General features: G+C 44.6%; 2 protein-coding genes across 9 annotated transcripts in view; one reads left to right on the top strand and one right to left on the bottom strand.

The window, feature by feature from the left end:
- The window catches only part of LOC109924607 (transmembrane protein 41A), a 30,822-nt gene extending 22,251 nt beyond the window's left edge, over positions 1-8,571 (top strand). For 2 of the 8 annotated variants that reach the window (XR_007262410.1, XR_007262407.1), the window contains exons 6-7: positions 5,429-5,560; positions 7,931-8,571. The gene's annotated coding sequence lies outside the window, so the exon portion shown is untranslated. Of the gene's footprint in view, positions 1-2,656; positions 2,716-5,428; positions 6,775-7,930 lie in introns of those variants that run through there. The other 6 variants (XR_007262408.1, XR_007262406.1, XR_007262405.1 and 3 more) reach the window with 6 other exon arrangements.
- Positions 488-24,029, bottom strand: part of si:ch211-45c16.2 (mitogen-activated protein kinase kinase kinase 13) — a 72,256-nt gene continuing 48,714 nt past the window's right edge. Inside the window, exons 10-13 of the mRNA XM_048598565.1 lie at positions 22,851-23,556; positions 15,069-15,139; positions 9,310-9,613; positions 488-6,767 (exon numbers count right to left, since the gene is read on the bottom strand). Of these exons, the coding sequence (XP_048454522.1) occupies positions 6,666-6,767; positions 9,310-9,613; positions 15,069-15,139; positions 22,851-23,556 (1,183 nt within the window). The 3' untranslated portion in view covers positions 488-6,665. The remainder of the gene's footprint in view (positions 6,768-9,309; positions 9,614-15,068; positions 15,140-22,850; positions 23,557-24,029) is intronic.

Raw genomic sequence — 24,029 nt, 5'->3', positions numbered from 1 at the left:
AATGTACCTGGCCTAAAATGGCCTGCTACATTTCTCTATCAAACTTGTTGGGGCAAAAACAGCATAGTTTGTTTACAGGGTGAAGCTTCCTCTGAACTGTATTGGTACCAAGATTCTGCTTCAATCAGTGGACAAGCTCCTGCACTGGATTGACCACTTCATTTGTTGAGGTTGAGTTTTGGAGATGAATCCAGGGCATGACCCCTCAACCCAACTCCCGGTGGTGAACCAATTCAAGCTTCTGCCACAGCTTTGAGCGGATGAGTACCATTCTCGAACTTGTATGAGTCACCCTAATCAGAGTGCTCAGTATGTGACCCTGTGAGAAATTGACCTTTGTGTAGCTTTTCCAGAGTATTGTGATCTTGTGCTTTGAGACCGAGATAATACACCCCATTCATATGTGAGCTCCCTATATCCCAGATGGTGACTCTGGAAATGCTTAATCTGGTTTAAGTAGAACAGTATAAAAATCCACACAATCTCATACAGTACACTGGCTTTTTATTCCATGCATTTTTTGTTTTGCTATCTCTGATCCCCATCACTGTACACTGGTTGCCATAATCACAGTTAAAACAATCAGCTTTGATGTTCTCAAAGGTGGGGAAGATTGAGGCAGATCAACCTCCCCACTCCTGTGCACAGAGGGGAAAGATCACATGGTCTGGAGTTCATGGTGCCAGGTGGACCTTGAAATTTAATATAAAAGGAATTACAATACTGTCTCCTAACTGCAAGAGGCCCTCTAACTGCACCAACTGGAGGACATGTGATCAACTAAATCATTATAAAGGAAAGCCAATGTGGTACTTTGGTGGAATGCGAGTCAAGTTTTTAAAAAAAAAAAAAATCCCATCCAGTTTTACTGATGGCTTATATATAATAATTGAGAATGTTAACTCCTCCCCAGCCCCCTCGACAGCCGTGTTTGTATTTGGATTTCCTCTTGACAGCCTCACTCAGTTTGAATGGCATTAGGTTTAGAATGGGCTGTTCTTTCCCTCCTGGAAAGGCTCTGACCTATTGAGAATTGCAGACAGACCAACAGGACTTTTGGTTTGGGATGGTGAGTCAAACCAAATGGAAGGAAGATAGATCTTGGGTAGACGGTGGATCAAGCAGACAAGGTGGAAGTCAGCCATGTTTGAACTGAATGATGGAGTTGGCTCAATGGGTCTGGTCCTATGTTCTTTGCTTTTGCTTCATGAGTTGGAACAGAACTAGAAGATTGCAATGGCTGAAAATTGATGGGGAATTTGTATGGCAGACCCTCCAAACAAAAATGACATGGCAGGAACTTTTGTGTGGAGTCTTTTAAGATGGGGAAGGCTATTGGGCTGCAGCTTCCTCTTGGGAAGGACTGGCCAGGGGATTCTCACTGCCTGTTACAGGTGAATCAATTGAAAATCTGTTTGGCTGTGTATAATACACACCATTCAAGTACTGGAGTGGGGCTGAAACCCAGAAACACTACCCACTGCATCAAGTGAAGTTTAAACAGGCAGCTCACTGGGGATAAAGGTTTGAACGCCTCATGGTGGTCTCTGGTTTCAGTGAAAGGTAATCTCTTGGACCTGTTGTTGGTTGTCTAGTGTGCCGACCAGGACAAGAAACAATCCTAAAACCAAATACAGCACTACAAATCAGCTTCCAGGACTGCAGTTCACAGAGTTGCTGTTTGTCATGCACTCATATGAGAACCCCATTCACCATATTCATCTCAGCCTGAATAGTAACAGACTTGGCTGAAAAATGACCCTTGCAATAGCTCAGTTGAAAGGCTAGCTGTGTGAATCCAATCCTCAATAATATCAAGTTATTTAAAGATGGCAGGATTGTTTTTCACTTCGGAGAACGATCTGGTTGAATCATCTTGTGATCTGTGTATGTGTGGTTGGGAAAGGTCTGTGTTTGTGGGGGAGGAGTGTGATGGTGATGACACTGTAAAAGATGGGACTGTGTGAGAATTAGGGTGAAGCTAAGGGCAAGAGTGTGCAGCAAAGAAAGAAGGGTAAAGAGAATGGGTAAGGCAGGGAAGAAAGAGGGCAAGAACATGAGGAGAGTGAGGTAGGGAGACTGAAAGCAACAGTGAGAGCAGGACAGAGGGTAGGAACAGGGAAGAGATGAGAAAGATCTTGATGCTGGCCATCCAGAAGAGCAGAGGAGGCATGAGACGGCTGTGTGAAGTTTAGCAGCAATCAACATTTAAGTCAGTGTGTCTGTCAGATGCTTCAAGCATAGGCCCACAGTGCAAAGAAATCCAGTTATTACTGATGTTTTATAAGAACCTTGTTTTTAAAAGAGGAGAATAAACAAATTGTAGAGAAAGTTCTAAATTGGTGATAATATTGACTTAGTGAATTAGAAGTGCAAGGTTGTTGGGGGGAATGATTTGCAAGCTACATTTAAACTGAGCTGAGAGTGCAGGAGTCTTGTGTGGGTGGGTGGGTGGGTGAGTGATTTGATAAGCAGGTGGCTAAGTGTTAACAATATCAGGAGGAAGCAAAGGCTATGCCTTAGCCATTTCACCAGGGTTGTCAACCCCTTAGGAATTAAAACACTGTAGATGCTGGTAATCAGAAGTAAAAACCCAAAAATGTTGTAACTATAATCAGGTCACCATCCTGAAACATGTTTCTGTCTTGCTCCACAGATGCTGCCAGACCCTGCTGGACATGGCCAGCATTTTCTGTTGTTTTTAACATGAGGAATTACTAAAGTTTGATCTTGCTGACACTGTTGAGAGTGAACTCCAGGGGGGAAAACCATAGCCAGCAATATAAAACAAAAACTGTTCATTCCGTTTTCTTTGGACATTTTTTTGTGTAGTGATAAAACATTGCTGAAAGAACAGTTAGGGATCATACCAAAAGTATAAGTGGTGAGTGTTTAATGTTGAATTGTCATGCGAATGGACATGGTGGGTGTCTAACATGAACTGAAGGCCACATGATTAATCCTCCTACAAAAGATTTCCAACTACAGTTGGAAATCTTTCACTTCACACATTTGAGGTCACTTTCTTTATTCATTCATGGGGCTTGGGCATTGCAGACTGGGTCAGCTTTTATTGCCCTCAATAAAGGTGGTGGTAGGCTATGCTCTTGAATTGCTGAAGTCCTTGGGATGTCATTACAGTCAGTGTTGTTAGGAAGATTATTAGGGTTTTGACTCAGTGACAATAAAGGAATGGCAACATATTTCCAAGGGAGGATGGTGAATGGCTTGGAGGGGGAATTTGTAGGGAGGAAATTCCCACATACCTACTACCCTTGTCCTTCTAGCTGGTAGAGGTCACAAGTTTGGAAATTGCTACTAATGACCAAGTTAAAGACAAGGAGTGATGAATCTTCATTTCCAACACGGTAAGGGTTCAGAAAGAGGATGGTTGTTGCTGACGGGTCAGTTCAGGGAAAACTGGGAAAGGAAGGTCAGGGCAGTATCAATAAAATAGATTATGCTGGAGTCTCTAGGCTTGATAGGAGGGAAGGATTGTTACATCCTTATAAATAATACTGAAAGAATACACCCTTTAAAAGTACTTTTAAACATTTTCCTTATTCTGGAAAGATATACAGGGCCATTGGAAATGAGGTACATAGGCACAGTTCCCACAACACTGATCCAACAATTTTTTGTTTTTCCAATTGTCAGCTCGGTCTTGCCTTCTCATTGTCTTCCCCAGCCCCAACTATCCCCCTCTCAATTCAGTTTAAGATTTCCTGAACTACTTGATATAATCCTACTCCTGGAATGGTCAATCCCAATGGGAACCGAGAGAGCACAAAGATAGATTCAAGGTCCTTCTGGGAGTAAACAAAATTCTGATCTACAGAAAAAAAAAAGACAATCAAAACCTCAATGATAAATTAACAATTCTGATGTAGTCCAGCTACAGAACCAAAGGAATAATTTAAAATGATCCGATACTGCTTTGGCAGTAATGACCTTTCCTTCATAAAATTACACATCTGCTAAAATTTACAGTGAGGATGTTCAGAGTCTACATTTCTAGAGATTGTAAACAAAACCGGAAAAAAAAAAAATCATTCGGTATATCACTGTCCAATTCAGGCTTTTCTAATAGCTTGTTTTGATATTTTACCGAGGTGGAATTTATACATTAAATTTTGGCTGAAAATAATCAAAATGGGGAAAAGGGAATAGCAGAGATACAGGATAAAAGCAAGCACGAGTCAAATTGGATTGGCTTTCTTCTGGCTATTTATAGTGGAGTGTGCTGACTCCACAGCCATTGAGGGAGGGTTGGGCCTTACCTTTGGTCCCCAAATTGCCCTGGAGATTTGGTATTCACATGCTACAGTACACTCTCACCAAGCAACAAGTTTAACTAGGACTGTGCTGCTTTCTTCTGGAATTGCTTGCCATCCCTGGAACTGGTTACCAAGTTGTATTTTTTTTGGTATCTAACATCATAAGTTAATCAGTAACAAGCAGCCTGCAGCTCAGAGACTGACAGGTAATATTCATCCATCCAGTCAACACTGATAGGCACAGGGAAATCTGAGGGCATAAGTGTCACATCATTTAGATGGAGAGGTTCAGATGTGTCAGTGAATGGAATCTGTAAGGGTTTCCAGGACTTGTAATATACAAAGTACAATTTTGCCTGGAAGCATTACCAACTGGCAAATTAGCTATGCCAATCCATCTTAGGGAAACACCGCGAGCAGTTTGTATCAGAGAGCAGCAGGTTCTAACAAACACACACACACACACACACAGAGTTGCAGGGGCCCAGAGGCACTTAGCAAGGACCAAAGTGGACAAATCCTTAACTCAGGAACTAGAATTACAGAGTGACTGCTGAATAGTCACAGCCCTGCCATTCTACATCTGAAATCTGTGCACTCCCTTGCCTGTTTTTTTTTTTTTTTTGCTGGGTGACCTGACAGTAAGGGGAAGTTCAATGGGCACAGTGCCATCATTGTATGTTGCCCAGAAGAACTTTACCCATTTATACATTGGGAGAAAAGGCAGAATTTTCTAGCAGAGGATCACAGGCAAATCCCACAACCACACTTTTGCTCATTATTCCTTCTTTCATCTTAGGAGCACAAACTGTAACAGAATTATCTGACACAGGCAGGCTGTGCTTGTTCCTGTGATTTGCTAACCCATACAGTAGATTACTTACTGTATTAAAAAGCCAGGGATTTGAAAACCATCTCGGTAAAATGGAAGATAAGGAGCAGAGTAAAAGCCTGAAAGGGACCGCCTAACTCAGCAGATTTCAATATTTGCACAACACAATGTATCCTGCACTGGAACAGCGATGTATCTCTTTCTGAAATTTGCTGTGACAATACAGGGATTTTCAATCTCATTTTGTTTCACTCAAACTTGTGCCAGAACAGCCACAACTGGTTGATATTGACTTTTTTTTGTCCCTGTTCACTTACAGGTGCCAGGAATTCACCAGCCCTTAAAATAAAAAAAAAAAGCAAAGACAAACTGTTGTTGTCCCTGACTGCTGGCATGCTGCAGCAAGGAAGTCTGGAATGGTTCGGTGATGTTCTGATGCTTCTGTGTGGAGGTACAACTGCACAATTTTCCTCTGACATCGCGAGACAAGGCTTTTCACGTTGCTGGGAGAAGAAAAGGATCCAGTACCAGGTTTGGGGACAGGAAAGAGGCAGCAACAATCGATGGCAAATGAATACCTTGATTTGGAAGGCTCTTGGTCATAGAGTAACCTCATCTCAGTTAGCACAGCAGGGCCCGGCTGCATAGCAAGAACATCATCGGAATGATGGTGTGAACTTGGAGCATGGAACAAACTTGGGGTCAACCAAGGTGAAGGCTCAGACACATTGTATCAGAACAGGCTTGAGGGGCAGAACTGCCTCGTCCTGTTTCTGTCTGCCCATCTTGCCAGGCAGCTGGAAGGTACTGTGCCAGATGCTGGGAAGCCCCACTTGGATCACTAGGCTAACAAACATAGCTCTTTCATATACCCCAACCCCTACTGACCTTGGCCTCAGCAATTCCAAATGCCGCCAATGAATTGTCTTTCCCAGAGTTGGCAGTACATTTTGACGTTAAGTGCCTTCCAGTCCCATGATCCATTTGCCATCAGGTTGAGCTGATCTTCCTGGCTGGTTCATGTATGTATATCTGAAGTATTCAGGTACACTCCAGAATCTTTTCTGTTTCCTCTTCATCGAAGAGGATCAGGAGGGGCATCCTCCCATCAACCGTGGCCCACTTTGGTGTCTCCTGACCCAGTCAGTCTCAGGTCAGAACAGCAGTGCAGCCTCGTGTTGGTCCCTGAGCCTTACACTCCATGCAAAAACAAAAAAAAAAAAAATTTAAGACTTGCGACATCTTGTCCATCTTCTTTGCAATTCCGTCTCTTGTAGAATACTCGACGTTTATGCAGTGTGAAGTGTCGAACAAAAATAGAACGTTAATGTTTACACTAGCTACATTAGTCAACAAAGTGGATCCCTGCCATACTTGATTGAAATGATAGTGAACTCTACAATTACTTCATCACAGAATGTTGCAGAATATCGAAGAGTATCTGAGTCTGTGTTATTGCAGTATGTTCCCTCGGGAAGTCTCGATAGTCTTCGTGTATGTCTTTGTCCGTATTTTCTATGTTCTTTTCCTATGGGTGATCTTGCCGCCTACCTCCCTCACCAGGTGGATAAACTGCAGTCCTTCCCTCTCCGCACTGTGGCGTCGGAGCATTCTGCTTCGGAGGAATCACATTCCGACTCCCCAAAGTGCATGGAGTTCTAGAGGGTGAGGACAAACATTAAAAAGATCAGTGCCCATGATCTCCAAGTTTCTTGCCACTCTTCCACACCATTCCCTCCACCACACTCAAGTCATTGGGATATGGCTCAGCAGCAGACAGTGGGAGGTCTCCGACCCCACCCCATCTCCCTCATACCTGCCCGACTTCAAAGGAACTTGGGAGTGTGGGTCAGGAGGACTGACTCCAAACATGGTTCACATCAGCATTGATGTGATGCCTGGTCCCAACCAGTATTTCTCCCTCACTTAAGAAAATGAGGCAGATGATCTGGTCATTCAGCACATTGCTTACACAATGCTCATTATTCCTTCTTTCGTCTTAGGAGCACAAACTGTAACAGAATTATCTGACACAGGCAGGCTGTGCTTGTTCCATGGTGTTTCACGGTGGCAACTACACTTCAAACAAAAAAGTATTTAATTGGATATAAAGCATTTTGAAGTGTCCCAAGGTCATGAAAGGTGCTATATAAATTCAAGTCTTCACCTATTCTTCCATTCTGATCTGTACTTAAGTTCCATCTACATAGCTTGGTGAAATTTTCAAAGAAATGTCTGAAAACTACACTGACAGCTGTTTCACATGGTCATCTAACTTCTCAATGCACTCTAGTGGTTGATGCCCAGGGAGACCCTTGGCAATGCAGTTCATGCACACATTCACATTGTCTGTTTGTGCCACCTCCCAGTCACCCATGCCAAACACCATGATCGGCTTTCTTTGGTCTGGTGGTAAATGTCAGTGCAGGAAGAAAAATCCAATGCAGAGTTTGGAACATTCCTTACAGAAACACACCCAGACTTCTTCCTTTATTTTAACTGCAGCATTTGTTAGTGGCAGGCAATTCTCCCCACTGAATGTTCCCCTATTCAACGCCAAACTTTGCAGTATGAAGCCTGTTTTGTACCTGTTAGATTCAGCATAGCTAGGAGAACATTGGGTCATGTTTGTGCTGGCACTTTAAAAGGAGCTACCAATTAGTCCCATTTTCTTGGATATTTGTACACTTCAACTATTTATCCAATTCCTTTCCCAAAGTTACTTGGGATCATACAGAACATTCCAAATTGTAGCAACTTAATGCATAAAATAGTCTCATATCTTGTTCTTTAACCAATTATCTGTTTCCTCTGGTTACAGACTCTCCTGTCACTGGAAACAGATTCCCTTTATTTATTCTATCAAACTCATCACTTTGAAGACTACTAAATCTCGCTTTAACGTTCCTGATTTGAAGGAAACACCACCAGATTCTTTAATAAAGGCAGATGCTGGAAATCTGAAACAGCCACTGGGAATACTAGGTTCAGAGTTCTGAAGAGAGGCCATTGGCCTATTGAGTCTGCACTGACCCTCCAAAGACCTCCCCAATCTCCACCCTATCCCTATAACCCCACATTTACCATAGCTAACCCATTTAAGTCTGCACAATCCTGAGCGGGGTAATTTTGCATGGCCAAACCACCGAACCTACACCTCTTTGGGCTGTCGGAGGAAACTGGAGTAGCTAGTGGAAATCCACACAGACACGGGGAGAATGTGCAAAGTCCACACAGTCACCTAAGGCTGGAATCGAATCTAGGTCTCCGGCGCTGAGAGGCAACAGCAATAACCAAGGAGCCACCATGCTGCCTGAACATGTCATCCTGGACTTGAAATGTTAACTGTTTCTGTCTCCACATTTAGTGCCAGACCTGCTAAGTTTCTCTAGTATTATGTTTGTCCCATTTAACTGCCTCATTCCTGGTATCATTCTAGTAAATCCCTTCTGCACCTTCAAAGCTTTGGTAGCCTTCCTTTTCTTTTTATTCATTTGCAAGACACAGGTGTCACTGGCTAGGCCAGTATTTATTACTCATCCCAATTGCCCAGAGGGCAGTTAAGAGTCAACCACATTGAAGAGAGTCTGGAGTTGCATGTAGGCCAGACCAGGTAAGGATGGCAGTTTCCTTCCCTAAGGGACATTAGTGACCCAGATGGGTTTTTACAACAAATTGTTACATGCTCATCATTGGGCGAGCCTTTAATTCCAGACTTTTATTGAATTCAAATTTTACTTTTTGCCATGGTGGGATTCAATTCATGCACCTAGAACATTCGTGGCTGGGATTCTGGATTACTAGTTCAATGACATTACCATTACACCACTGCCTCCTGAAATATGATGTCCAGACTTGAATGCATTAATCCAGCTAGGGTGTAAGCAGTAAAGATTTAGTATAACTTTCTGTATTTGTTACCAAATGCCTCTATTTATAAAGCCTAGGAGCCTGTGTATACTTTTTTTTAAAAACAACATGAAAGGCAAAGTGGAGATGAAGATTATCAGATCAGACATGATCTGATTGAATAGCAGATCGAACTCAATGGGTTGAATAGCCTACTTTGCTCCTACATGTTATGATGTTTCCTGCCACCTTTAAGGAGTTGTGTTTCTACACACCTAGAACTTGCTCATGTCACTGTCTGGATTGAACTCTGTCAACAGCGAGCTATGCAACTAGCAATGAGAATCTTACCTCATAGCAATGCTCCTCCGCACACAGTTTCCCCAGTGATATCTGAGTTTTCACCCTGCGGACAGCGGACTCTTTGTCAGACAGCCCGTCCGACTGCATGGATATCTCGATGGGAATTTCCGGAGTTTGTGACAGCATATCATCCAGTTTGTCCTCCAGACGGTCCTCATTGTTGTTGCTGAGTCCATCTGGAGTACCGCTGTGAGAGTGGTCACTGGTGTTTCCTTCCTCCCCATCTGATACAGAGAAGTTCTCTGAGCTGAAGGTGGAATAGGACTGGCAGCTGCTCATACAACGGTGTGGCCTGCAGTGTAAAGAGGGCAACACAGCTTCAAGAACCCAACAAAACAAATCCACACAACCCTGCAAAGGAACAAGCAGAAAAGTGCAGTATAACAGTGAGAAACCTCTAAGCTCTCCAACAGACTGGGCAAAATCTCCTGTGTCTGCAGCTATGTGAGGCCAAAATAAAAATGAGTTCCAATAATTTCAGAATTCCAGATTATCAATACCCTTTGATCAAGTACTTTGTTTTCACTCGAACTGCTGGTCTAATTTATCAACATTCCCAACCAGACGAAGTGGTTTCTCTATATTTGACATGCTGAATGTATTAATTAATCACCTCAATTACCTCACCACCACCCACCTCCACGACCCCACATAACTATCTATTGAAGGGGATATGGAACCTGGACTGATAGTTGAATCCTCAAAACACCCAGTATCACTGTGCATGTCACTTCTCAGAGGCCAATATGTCCTTCTATAGAGCTGAAGATAGTGATCCAGGAGTAACCTGAATATAACTCCACTTTACTGAAGGATAATCTCCAACCCTACGTATTCCGACTGCTCTGAGATGAGAGAAACTTCCCTTTAGCATTTGCATCGATGTCTGTGACTGTCAAATTGTTTTCAGTGATTTATCTGCGCGGACAATACTTGCTCTTTCACAGCTACCAGTCTCCCACCATTTAGTAAAACTTCAACCCAGAAATTATATGTCTTTCTTGAATCCAACATGGGTGGATTCCATCTGCTATACAAAGCCAAAGAAAATAGGAGGGGGAAGTAGGCCATTTGGCTCCTTAAGCCTGCTTCGACATTCAATAAGATCATGGCTGATAGGTTGAAAAAGTATATGAAGAAGTTGTAGGTGGATACAGAGGTTGAGTGGCTGAGCAAATCTGGTAGATGGGAAAATGTGATCTGTTCACTTGGCAGGAAGAATAAAGAAAGCAAAGTATTGCTTAAACGGAGAATGATTGCAGAATTACATAGGTTGAAAGTTTAATTCGATCAGAATCTGGTTGCTTCCACAGATTCTGAGCCCAGGCAGCTTTTAGAATAGGAGTGTTGGCCACAAACAGAATTCCTGGCCTTGATCACGCAAACAGTGACTCCTGCTACAAAAGGAGAGAAAAGGCCTTGGCTGTGAAGTCCACTATAATTGAAAGGGCTTCAAATAATGACCGGCTACACAGACAGACCTCTGGTGGACACAGGTAGAGTTGCACTCCAGCTAGGCCATGTCTGGGACTCTTCAGAGAGAAGATTAGGTAAAGGACCTTGAGGCCTCACTGAATGATGACCGCACATTCGTGTTGGCAAACCTATAATCATAGAATCCCTGCAGCGCGGAAAGGGCTCATTTGGCCCATCAAGTCTGCATTGGCCCTCTGAAGAGCATCTCACCAAGACCCACCCCTCCTCCTACCCTATCCCATAACCTCATAATTACCATGGCTAATCCACCTAGTCTGCACATTCCCGAACACTACAGGGCAATTTAGCACAGCCAATCCACCTAACCTGTGAAAGGAAACCGGAGCACCTGGCGGAAACCCACACAGACACGAGGAGAATGTGCAAACTCCACACAGATGGTCATCCAAGGCTGGAATCAAACTGGTTGCTGGTGCTGAGAGTCAGCAGTGCTAACCACTGAGCCACCATGCCACCCAAATCCGCAGGGATTGAATCTTGGGCTTGCCCGGAGTAGCTGCGCTCAAAGGCCAGCACTCCTCGGGTGGCCTGTAACAACAGTTTGGCTTTTTGTTCTCCCCGAGGCAAGGGAGTTCAGCATTGAGCCCCAGACAGCACCAGGCATATAGCGGGAAAGAAAACCTGAACCTGCTCAAACCTCAGTGGGGACTTTGTGAACTTTGAACCCAGGAGGGCAGCAGGATTCTCTGATGAATAATCCTTTGTACTTGGGAACAGGTTAAGAATTGAAGTTAGCCCCAAAGTGGAGATCTAACAGACTTGGTAGGGAGGGTGCAACAAGTAATAACAAAACGGGTACAAAGAACATGGAAAAAAGGTACTGAAAGGAACATGATAAAACCTGCAAGGCCAGTATGAAAACTGAACTGCAAAAGCTTTTAGAGATATTTTAAAAGAAAGTAAGTGGATGGGGAGCATGGGCATCAAGGAAGTGGCAGACTTGTTAAACGAGGACATCAGATCCTTTTGAATATGATGTAGACCTTTCTCATTGTCCTTGTAGGCAAGGCAGAATGGGAATCACTGGTTTCCACAGCAATGCAAGAGATGGGGTCTGTGAGGTGGGAGCTTGAGGAAAGAGAAGGAATTCTGTCACATGGAAACAAGTGAGGATAGACATTAAAAATACAAAGACCCATAGGATGGCAGAGGGTCTTCAGCCTGCAGGCCTCCCAGGCAGTACACAAGCAACAGAGGCCCACAGTAAATGAGTAGCTGAAAGAGTGGCATGAGAGGCAGAGATGGATTCACTTCAAGACACCCAGCATTGGGAAAAGAGGAGATGCTACACTGAGATAGGCTCAGATAAACTGTGCTGGGATCATTTCCCCAATGAAAGAAACGACTAGGATGACAACCAGAGCTTTCAAGCAATGCAGAGGTTGTGAGCATTCAGAAATTGAAAATCAGCAAATGAAACGTGAAGACTGCACAGTAGGGCAGCCATATGGCTAAAAATAAACAAAGTAGATCAGGAAGGGACAGAGCTCAACGAAGATTTTGCACTTAGTGACTAAGAACATCAGGAAAAAGTAGAAAAGAAAGAATAATTAGAGAAAGCAGCTGCGGACACAAATAATGGAACTTTAATCTTCATTTGACTGTGTAACCAAATTTTCAGCAATGGTGTGGAGGCTGAATTCATTCATGAAATGTATTCAAGATTGTTTTCTGGATGAGTACACTGAGGAACTAACCGGAAAAAAAAACCTATTTTAGACAGCAATGTGAATATAAATTAAAACACCCACAGCAAAGGAGCCTCCAGGGAAGAGAGTGATCATAACAAAATAGAATTCTACACTGAACATTAGAATGATTTAGTCAAGTCTGAAATTGGAGCCTTAAATCTGTACAGTACAAAGCTAAGAGGTACAATTTGTCTAAAAAAAAATAAAAAGAGATTAGGAAACTAGTTTAAGAGATATAATTAGCAATAGTAAATGCTTATAAGATTTAATTCATAATTTGCAGCGATTATACATTTCTTTAAAAAATTAAATCACAGCAGAAAACATGGTCTGAACCATGGCTAACACACTGAAGGTAGATTGAAGGAAGATGGTTATAATGATGCCAAGAAAAGGTAGTAAGTATAAGAATTGATTAATTCTTCAGTTCTGAGGAAGGGTCACCAGGCCCAAAACGTTAACTCTGATTTCTCTTAACAGATGCTGCCAGACCTGCAGAGCTTTTCCAGCAATTTCTGTTTTTGTTTATAAGCATTGATAGAATATCCAAATCAGCAAAGAATGACCAAGAAATTAATGAAGAAACAAACAGTAAACCAGTAGATGTAAAACTAATTATAAGCTTCCACCAGGATACAACAAAACTTAACAAAAGTAAATTAATTCCTTAGAGTCAGAGACAGATTTTACAATGGTGGAAAAAAGATAGCAGAGTAACTGAACACATACTTCCTAAATTTCTCAGCAAACAATGCTTCACGTAAAATATTCTAGAAGTATCGGCAAACCAAGGCTTTATTGAAAATGAAAAACATAGGCATATAATTAGTCCTATTGATATTAAGTGGGACTAAAAGCCAACAAACACCTGTATTTTGGTATATACACCCTAGGGTTTGAAAAGGGCTGGCGGATGCATTAGTTTGATCTTCTAGAATTCTTTAGGATCTGGAATTATCACAAACTGAGTTTAGGTAGCATAAACAACTCCACTGTTCAAGAAAGGAAACAGGAGAGATGTGACCATTAGACTTGGAGCAGAATTAGGCCATTCAACCCATTTCTCTGCCATTCGATCCTGGCTGATAAAACAGGAAAGTATCCGCCAGTTAGGCTAATATCAGTAGCAGGGAAAATACTTAAGTGAGAACAGGAAACTCACAAAACAACAATGCAATTGTGTAGAACCAAAATGAAAGGAAATCAAGGTTAACAAATCTGTGGAACTATAAGGGAGAAGGGAGAACCAATGGATACAGTATATTGGGACAACGGGTTATTACATAATATTAGGACGTATGGCTTTGGGATAATAGCAATGACTGAGAATTTGTTAATTAGACAGAAAAAGATAGTAGGAAAAAAATAGGTTGGCAGACTAAAACTATTGGGATGACATAGGGATCAATGCTTGGGTCTCAGTTACTTACAATGTACGTCAATGATTCGGATGATTGGGGACTGAGTCTTGCATGGAGTTTTCTAACAATAAAAATCAAAAAGGTGGGAAAGTAAGTGATGAGGAGGACACTAAGAAGCCATGAAAGGATTTATACAAAGTCAGGAGGCAAGAATGTAATACAATTGTGGAGAATTGAGAGTTATCCATAATGGAAAGGAAAATTGAGGTAAAACATTTGTAAAATGTTGAGATGTAAATGTTTGCATTTAGAGGGACCTGGGTGCAGCTGCACATGAATCATACAGCATTCACATGAAGGTAACAGCAAGTAATTAGTAAACAAATGGAATGTAATCTCAATGAAACATATTAATGCCTAAAAGGGTTTGACAGGATAAATGTTAGGGGGATGTTTCTAGCAGTTAGGGAGTCCAGAAATAAGGATCACAGTCTCATAATAAGGAGTTGGCAATTTAGGACAAAAGATGAGGTGACATTTTCACTCAAAGTTGAATTCTCTACACAAGTGCTGTGGATACTCACTTGGGAGATTTGAGACTGAGAAATGCAAAGGATAAGGGGAAGAGTGCAGAAAGATGCAATGGAGGTAGAAGATCAGTCCTGATATTAGTGAATGAATTGAGAGGCTGTGGTGCCTGCTTCAGCTGCTTTCTTTTACATTTATCTTCATCCACCTGGAGCAACTGAATAACACTGAGGAGCAGACACCCTCAAAGAGATCAATGCTGGGGTGTTGCTACTTGCACCTGAAACATAAACCTGCTGCTTCACTGCGCAAGGTTAGGACGCTGAAGGAAGGGCAGGTACTGACACTATATTTAAAAAAAGAAAGTTTCCCCAAAAGGGAAGAGCTGAGGGAGTTGGGCTAATTAAGTAGTTCTTTCAATGAGCTGGCACAGATACAATGAGCCAAATGGGCTTGTTATTTGCTGCACGATTCTATGTTTGTACTCTAGAACTCTGTCAGGCCAGGCTTCAGCCAGCCCTTACACCACATTCTTCACTTGTTGGTTAGAGTTATTCACAAGTCATATTACTTAAACTTACGCCTCAGTCTGCATTGGCACCAAGCACTTGGAAGGATGTGGGGGGGGGGGGGAATGGATTTTGCAGAATGGCTGCAATAAACCTCTTACCTCTGCCTGCGTGGAAACTCAACTTCACTGTCCACTTCTCCCTCCTCTTCTTCAGAGGAGTCGTCTCCATTCTGGTGGTCAACAGAAAATAATGTAATTGTGTGTCATACATCGAAGACACCAAGCTTACTTCGGTTACATCATCTAAGACTCTCAAACCGACATCCACATTTGCTAAATAATCTTAAGCGTGCAAAAGTTCACAGTGGCAAACAATTTAGGATTGCCACTCAAACTCTCAGTGTGGTGCATTTGTGTACCGCAAGTTACATAAAGACAAAGGAGTCTGATTTTTGTAGACAGCAAGAACACGTACACACATTACATCTGTCTCAACGCAACAAAATAGGTGACAGCCATTGGTTGGTTATTTTCTCAGGAAAATGCCCTGACCAGTCAGAGTCAACCTGCCTGGTTTAAAATGCAAACAAAGTTTGGCAGTCTATTGTCACTGTTAACCGATTCATTCTTCATGGCAATGCTTCTACCAACCACAGTCCACTTGCCAGCCATCGCTGCCATCTCATACAGAATAAATGTTGGTTTTCCCCTTACGTTGGTAGTCTCATGAACCACCCTGATGAGTGCAAGACAGAAAACTTCAACAAAAGATGTCTTTTTTTAAGCCATATGCAATAGAATTGTTATCCTGTATAATATAAAACTGTTACTTCACAAACAGAGACATAGTTTGGACAGCCTCAGTCCAGTTTGTAATTATAACAACAGATCCCACAAGTTAGAACAGGCAGTGTTGTAAAGTTATGACTAAGTGACAGTGTGGCAGGTACTTTACGTTGTGTCTGTCCAGTTCTAGTCAGCTGCTGCTTAATCCCACTTCGGTGCCTTTGCTGGCTTGAGATATGACCGTTCCGATGGATTACTGGCTGACCTCCAGTTTTCCATAAAGTGAACTCTGCTGCTTGTGTGAAGTCCTGTTTATCTGTCATTCCTGTGCTGCACATTCCTAAGAACCCCTGTCTGTCAATGTCTCAGTTAGAGTTCACATTCTTCAATTCATCTCTCTTGTATAGTCCCACAGTTAAGCAACCAAGCCAACAACTGCCTAGGTCCTTAGCTCTGAAATTCTTTCCCCAAGTGTCCCCACTTCTACCCTACTGTAGAATGCTTCTTAAACCAAACTCAAACGAAATACAACTGAAACCTCCCTCTCAGGGACTCGGTCAGATTTTATTTGATAATGTTAGTCTGAGAAGTTGCAGAAACAGAAACCATAGGCATCAGTGCAACAGCTGGCCTGGGCCCCCTGTCTCGAACACAGTGGCCTGAGCAATGACCTCTGCCCCTGACACTAGCACAATGGCCCTGGACCCCCCCGACCCCAACACAGTAAACTCTGCTCCCTAACCCAGGCACAGTGGCCCCAACCCCCTGACCTGAGCACAGTGGGCACTACCCTCTGACCCAAGCACAGGTTGCCCCTCATGCCCCAGACCCCGATTATTGGCCCCGAACATCCCCCCACCCCTGTCCCAGACCCTGCTGTGACTGGATACATTGTATGTCAAAGTATGGAACATAATTGCAAGTTCGTGTTGGTTTCCTATCCAATTCAGACAGGACGTGTTTGATCTTGTGAGACCATAAGAGAAGCAGGCCATTCAGTCCATCAAGCCTGCTTGATCATTCAATGAGATCATGGCTGATCTGATCACCCTCAACTCCACTTTCTTGCTTTTTCCCCATATACTCAATTCTCTTACTGATTAAATATATTCAAGGCTGCGATAGATTTTTAATGACCCAGCCTTGACATCCCTCTGTGGTAAAGAATTCCACAGATTCATTATCTTCTGACAGAAGAAATTCCTCCTCATATCTGTCTTAAATAGGGGACCCTTTTACACGGAGATGCCGCCTCTGGTCCCAGACTCTCTCTCATCCAATAAGAGAGAGGCTGGGGCCTATCCTTCTTATACTGACCCCTCCCCAGCCCGAGCTGCTGCACAATCACCTTCCCCTCCTGTTCAAACACGACTCACTTTCACTGTGGAGAACTCCTTTCAGCCTCACTATCCACCTCCAGGTTTACAGCCCCAACAGACAGCTACTGGTCAGCAGTAACACCAGATGCCACAGGAAGAGAGAGAGAGAAAGAGAGACACACAGAGAAACAGAGAGCAAGTAAGAGGAGTCAGATGGGCGGGGGGGGGGGAGAAGCGGAAAGAGAGCATGAGATGGATCTTCACCCAAGAAATCACTCACTACTTTCTGAACGAGTTATGTCACATTAATGGGTAACAATGATCGCTTAAAGTCCTGACTTTGTTAAGCCAATCATATTGAACTTTTAACAAGAACATTCCATGCAGATCCCTCCATGAGCAAGTTTTTAGTCGGTCTGGCGTACTCCAGGAAGTTTCCATTTAATTCTAAATTAGCTGATGTTAGCCATTGCAGCAGTTAACTCTTTCTCCCTTTGCTCCATACTATCTACCTGTCTCCCTCATGTTCTAACACTGTAACTGTCTATCCCTCTACATTAAAGATCTTATCTAAATACAAGTTGCATCCTAGTTACCATCAGTTCTGAGGAAGGGTCACTAGACCTAAAATGTTAACTTTTCCTTTTTTTTTTCCCCTTCTTCACAGATGCCGCCAGACCTACTGAGCTTTTCCAGCAACTTTCTTTTGGTTTTTATTGAGATGGCTGTGGTTGTTGGAGGTCAGCCATCTCAGCTCCAGCACAGTGCTGGAGTTTGTTAGGGTAGTGTCCTAGGCTCAACTATCTTCAGCATTGACCTTTCCTCCAACATAAGGTCAGAAGTGGGATAGTCGCTGATGACTGCGCAAGGCTCAGCACCGTTCATGGCTCCTCAAATAATGAAGCAGTCCATGTTCAAATTCAACAAGATATGGATAATATCCAGGATTGGGCTGATAAGTGGCAAGTAACATTTGCTGCACCATCTCCAATAAGATACAACCTAACCACTGACCCTTAACATTTAATAGTGGGGGAATTCAGTGATGATAACACTATCAACATCCTGGGGCTTACAAGAACAGGTCAGAGGCTCAGAATACTGCAGGCTGTACTCACCTCCTGACTCCCCAAAGCCTGTCTACCATCTACAAGGCACAAAGTCAGGAACGTGATGAAATACTCCCTAGTTGGATGAATGCAGTCCCAACACAAGAAGCATGACACTGTCCAGAATAATGCAGCCCGCTTGACTGGCACCACGTTCACAAGCATCCAATCCCTCCACCACTGACGCTCAGTAGCATCAGTATGTACTATCTACAAGATGCACTGCAAACATTCAAAGATCTTTAGACACTACTTCCAAACCCATGACCACTACTATCTAGAAGGACAAAGGCAGGAGTGAGTTACAGATAGGAGTATAGTCAAGGGGCTCAGTGTGGTTTACATAGAGAATAACAAATACCCAAGAATGAGTGACGCATGGGAATCTACTCGAGGGACAGATGGGCCGATGGGCTGAGGAATGGCAGATGGAATTTAATCGAGATAAATGTGAGGAGCTAAATGTTGCCGAATCAAGGGACCTAAGGCTGCAGGTGTATTGTTCCTTGAAAGTGAAGTCATAGGTAGAGAGTGGTGAAGAAGGCACTAGGCATGCTTGCCTTCACTGGTCAGTGCACTGAGCATAGCAGTTGGGATGTCATGTTGTGGCTGTGCAGGACATTGGTGAGACTGCTTTTGGCATACTACATTCAATTCTGGTCTCCCTACTATAGGAAAATGTTGTGAAATTTGAAAGGGTTCAGAATAGATTTATAAGGATGTTGCCAAAATTGATGGATTGGAGGGTTTGAGCTATAGGGAGAGGCTGAAAAGGCGGAGACTTTTTTCTCCTGGCTTGTTGGAGGCTGAGGGGTGAGCTTATAGAGACTTATAAAATCATGAGGGGCATGGATAGGGTGAATAGCCATGGTCTTTTTATCCCCCAGGGTTGGGGAATCCAAAACTAAAGGGCATAGATTTAAAATGAGGGGAAAGATTTAAAAGGGACTTGAAGGGCAACTTTTTCAGAGTGTTGTGCATGTACAGAACAAGCTGCCAGAAGTAGTTGAGGAGGCCGGTACAATTACAACATTTAAAAGGCATCTGGATGGGTACATGAATAGGAAGGGTTTAGAGGGATATTGGCCAAATGCTGGCAAATGGGACCAGATCAATTTAAGATATTAGGTCGGCATGGACGAGTTGGACCTAAGTGTCTGTTTCTGCGCTGTATGACTTTATGACTCCATAGCAGCAGACACATGGGAACACCACCACCTGCAAGCTTCCCTCCAAGCGACTCACCACTCTGACTTGAAATATATTACTGTTCCTAAACAGTCACTGGGTCAATTGCCAGGAATTTCCTCCCAAAGGGCATGGAGAGTCAACCTACAGCACAGGGACTACAGCAGTTCAAGGCGGCAGCTCCCTACCACCTTCTCAAGGGCAACTAAGGACAGACAAAAAGTGCTGGCCAGTCAGGGATGCCCACCTCCTACAAGTGAGTTAAAAAAACAAATCTGTCTGGTAAACCTTTGTTGCAATAAGTTTCAGTTGTAGCTTTCAAACAGAAACCAGTTCAGAGTATCAATGGTGATGAACAGAGGACACAGCCATTGTCAAACTGACTGATAGAGCAGTTCCTCCCAGCCTGAGGTTCTTCGATCGGCCACTACATGGTAGGACCCTGGTAACTCAGGACCTTTTCTTCAGATCACTGCTGCAATATGTTTTTGAATGTCCTACAGTTCACGGACAGCACTTTTGAATATTGCAATACCGACATGTTGGAATAAACTGGCGAACTCAAACAAAAAAAATCAATAAGACATACTCCTAAGTGAGAATTCACAAACCGTACAAAATTCAGAATGCTGCAGCACAGTAGGAGGCCTTTCAGCCTGCTGTGTTCTCATGCTGGTCCTTGGAAAGAGCAGTACCACTGGTCCCTCTTATCTGCTCTCTCCATTATCTCAAAAATACTTCCACTTCAAATAATATTCATGTGGTTTGAAAATCATAAAGTCTGCTTCCTGCACGATTTCAAGAAAAGTTAGAGATGATAAAATCTTCTCATCTGCCTCTGGTTTTTTAGCTCCTTCCCTTCAATATGTGTGCTCCAGCTATTTAGCTTCTTGCCACAGGGGAACATTTTTTCCCGATTTACTCTGTTGTTGTGAATGTAAGCATCTCTATTAACCTGCACTGTTCCAGTGAGAACATGCCCAGTCTCTCCATATTCACTGAACTCCCTCATCTCCGCTGCTTTTTTGGCCAATCACCTCTGAGGAACATCAAGGGTTTGGGGAGGGCCCAAAGCATGGTGCTCAGAATACTCCAGTTAGGAGTATTTACTCCCTAATCAATGGTTTCTGAAGTTTCAGCAATACTTGCTATTTTTTGTGCTCTAAGGATTCTGTACCTTTCAACAGTCTTTCCGCTCACTTCCAAATTGCTGCTTCTTATGCTTCTAAAACGAATCCGTTTACACCTCTCTGCCTGTCACGTCCCTGACCAGATGCAAAAATAAAACATTCTCTGCAGCCTGAGACTGTCCTCCTCAACATGAACTGCATTTCCAACTTTCACATCACCTGCAAACCATGAAATTGACGCCCTGGATACCCAAGGCACCCGTTTCTATCTCCTATCCAAGATCGATAAACCCGACTACTCCAGTCAACAAAATGTCTCTGCCTGCTCCTACCCCACCAAGCTCATCTCCTACCTCGACTCAGTTCTTTCCCCTTTGGTCCAGGAACTCCCCACCTAAGTTCGGGACACAAGCCACACCCTCCAATTTTTCCGAAACTTTCAATTCCCTGGTGCCCTACACAACGATGGCCTAAAAGCCCTCCGCGTATTCCTCTCTTGTAGGCCCACCCAGTCCCCCTTCACTGACATACTTATTCACTTGACGAAACTGGTCCTCACCCTCAACTACTTTTCCTTGACTCCTCCCACTTCCTACAAACAAAAAGTGGTGGATATGGGCACCTGCATTCCCCCCCACCCTGAGGTATGCCTGCTTCTTTGTAGGATTGGTGGAACAGTCCCTCTTCGACAACTACACTGGTACTATCCCCCACCTTTCTCTGCCTCATGCTCCCGCGAGGAGCTCGAACAGTTCATCGACTTCACTAACACCTTCCACCACGCCCTCAAATTCATCTGGAACATTTCTGACACCTCCCTCCCCTTCCTGGAGCTCTCTGTCTCCATCTCCGGTAACCGAAGCACCACCGACATCCATTTCAAATCCACTGACTCCCACAATTACCTTGACTACACCACCCTCCTGCAAGAATTCTATCCCATACTCTCAATTCTTCCGCCACATCTGCCCCTGGGACGAGGCATTCTACTCTAGGACTTCCCAGATGTCCTCCTATTTCATAGACCTTAGTTTTCCCTTCTGCTATTAAGGGATGTCCTCATTTCCCACGCTTCTGCCCTCAGACCCTCTACCCCCCCAACAAGGATAGAGTCCCCTTAGTCCTCATACCACCCCACCAACCTCATCACCCTCTGACATTTCTACCACCTACAATCAGACCCCACCATTGAAAAGATAATTCCCTCCCCACCCTGTCCACTTTCCGCACAGACTGTTCACGCGGCGACTCCCTTGTCAGCTCCACACTCCCCACCAACCCCGGTACCTTTTCCTGAACCACAGGAGGTGCTACACCCGCCCCTACATCTCCCCTCTCACTTCCATCCAAGGCACCAAACAATCCTTCCAAATTCAGCAGAGATTTACCTGCACTTCATCTAACCTCATCTACTGTATCCATTGCTCCCTAGGTGGTCTCCTCTATATCGGGGAGACCAAACACAGACTCAGGAACCGGTCTGCAGAGCATCTGCACTCTGCACGCACCAACTAGCTCGACCTACCGGTTGCCATCCACTTTAACTCCCCTGGTGACATGTCTATCCTTGGCCTCCTCCACTGTCAGAGTGAGGCCAAACATAAACTGGAAGAACACCACCTCATATTTCACCTTGGGAGCTTAGAGCCCAATGGCCTGAACACTGACTTCACCAGCTTCAAAATCTCTCCTCCCCCAACTTCATCATCTTACTCACCTATCAGCTCCACCCTTCCCACTGACCAAGCACAATAACTCCCTACTTGCATCCACTTATCTCCATCTCAGGGTTGTATCCACATTGCTGCAATCAGACGTGTTGTTTGTCACATCGTGTGCATGTCAAACAGGAGCTGTAGTATGGTCAGTATCTTCAGTTCCTAGAATTGCTTGTTTTACTGTCTTATATCTTCTAAAAAGGACAGGTAATGGCAGGTTAACTCCTTCACCTGGGGTGTGCATCCTGGTGCACGTGGAAACAGTAAGTTCTCTTATCTTGGACAAATGTTGTTGAGGATGCATGATATACAACACCAACCCAATAGTGACCCACACCCCATCCCTCCTTCCCAGGAGGTGCTGGAGGGGAATTGCCCTGATACTTATATGACAAAGCCTACTCCTTTTCCGCTCATGCCCAGGCATTCCTGGAGAAGGAGCACATGATGTGCATTAATGCTCTCCATGTCTTAAGAGGTGGGCACCAGGGGGAATACGGTGCTTTATTTTCTCCTCTAAATGCATTTGATTTAATACCTTCCGGCTTTCCCTAATCCCCCACCCTTCACCTTTGATGGTTTGCATTACCCATTTGTTTGTAAATACTCAATCTGGTGTTTTTTTAAAAAAACTGGTGGCCATTACTCGTTAAAATAAAAACAAAGCAAGTTGGACTGGCTGCCGACTTACCTCCTTTCTGAGGGCTCCCATCTTGCGAGGTAGTGTGGGTGGGGTGAGTTGCTGAGGGGTACCCAAGGAAGACCCTGTTTTGCAGCCGTGCTTCTCCTCCGTGGGCCCGCCGCTCTCCTGAAGTCTGCCGCTCACTTGCTGGGCCTCGGCAGGCTGGGCCAACGACGGAGGGAGGCCCGGGCCGCCCGCCGGGCCCACCTCGCACCTGCCGGCCGCTCTCCGCGCTCTTGTCTCGGCCTTAGGCCCCCGGCAGGCCTGGCAGGCGGCACCCTGGCCGGGGATGCCGCCCGAGCCCCTCCGGCAACTCGTGGCCAGAGTGGTGGGGATGAGGTCGGGGCTGGAGCCGGCCACCTTGCAGGGCTGGCAGTCGGTGTGAGGGCTTCTCAGCGCCGCCGCCGGGCCGAAGTACTTGAGGTTGTGGGCGCAGTTGGCAGCGTCGCCCAGCCTCTGCAGGGCGCACTCCTCCGGGGCCGGGGCCGGGGCCGGGGCCGGAGCCAGAGCCAGAGCCGTCGCGGTCCCCCGCGTGATCCCCCCCGCGAACTCGTGGTGGCTGCCTTTGCTGTTGCCGCGCCGGTGCCTGGGTTTGGCGCGGTACCTCGCCTTCCCCGGCGGCGTGGACATCTTGGGGCTGCCCGAGACGGGCGAGTGCGACGGGCCGACAACCTCCGCGCTGGGCACAATGCCCTCCGACTTCAGCAGGTCAGGCCTGTGGGAGACACAGAGGAAAGTAGCAGCACGTTAAAACAGGCAACGATCGGCATCGACCGGTACTCCATCACCGCAAGGAGACACTCTTCTCTCTCCCACTCACCGGTCAAACATACCGTAGGCTAGTTACCATCTCTGGATATGGGAACAAAAAAGTTTAGAAACAAAACACTAAATTGAAATGGACATCAGAGGCGGAGTGGAAGGATTTGTTTTTGTAAATGCACCCAAAGCAGATAACCCATGTCTACGCATTTAGAGACAACAAGGTGCAGGGCTGGATGAACACAGCAGGCCAAGCAGCATCATAGGAGCAGAGAGGCTGACGTTTCGGGCCTAGACCCTTCATCAGAAAAGGGGGAGGGGAAGGGGGTTTTGAAATAAATAGGGAGAGAGTGGGAGGCGGATAGAAGAGGGATAGAGGAGAGGATAGGTGGAGAGGAAACAAACAGGTCGAAGAGGCGGGGATGG

Source organism: Rhincodon typus, chromosome 7 (assembly GCF_021869965.1).
Source record: "Rhincodon typus isolate 14 chromosome 7, sRhiTyp1.1, whole genome shotgun sequence".
Lineage (NCBI taxonomy): Eukaryota > Metazoa > Chordata > Chondrichthyes > Orectolobiformes > Rhincodontidae > Rhincodon > Rhincodon typus.
This window is presented reverse-complemented; position numbering and strand designations above follow the sequence as displayed.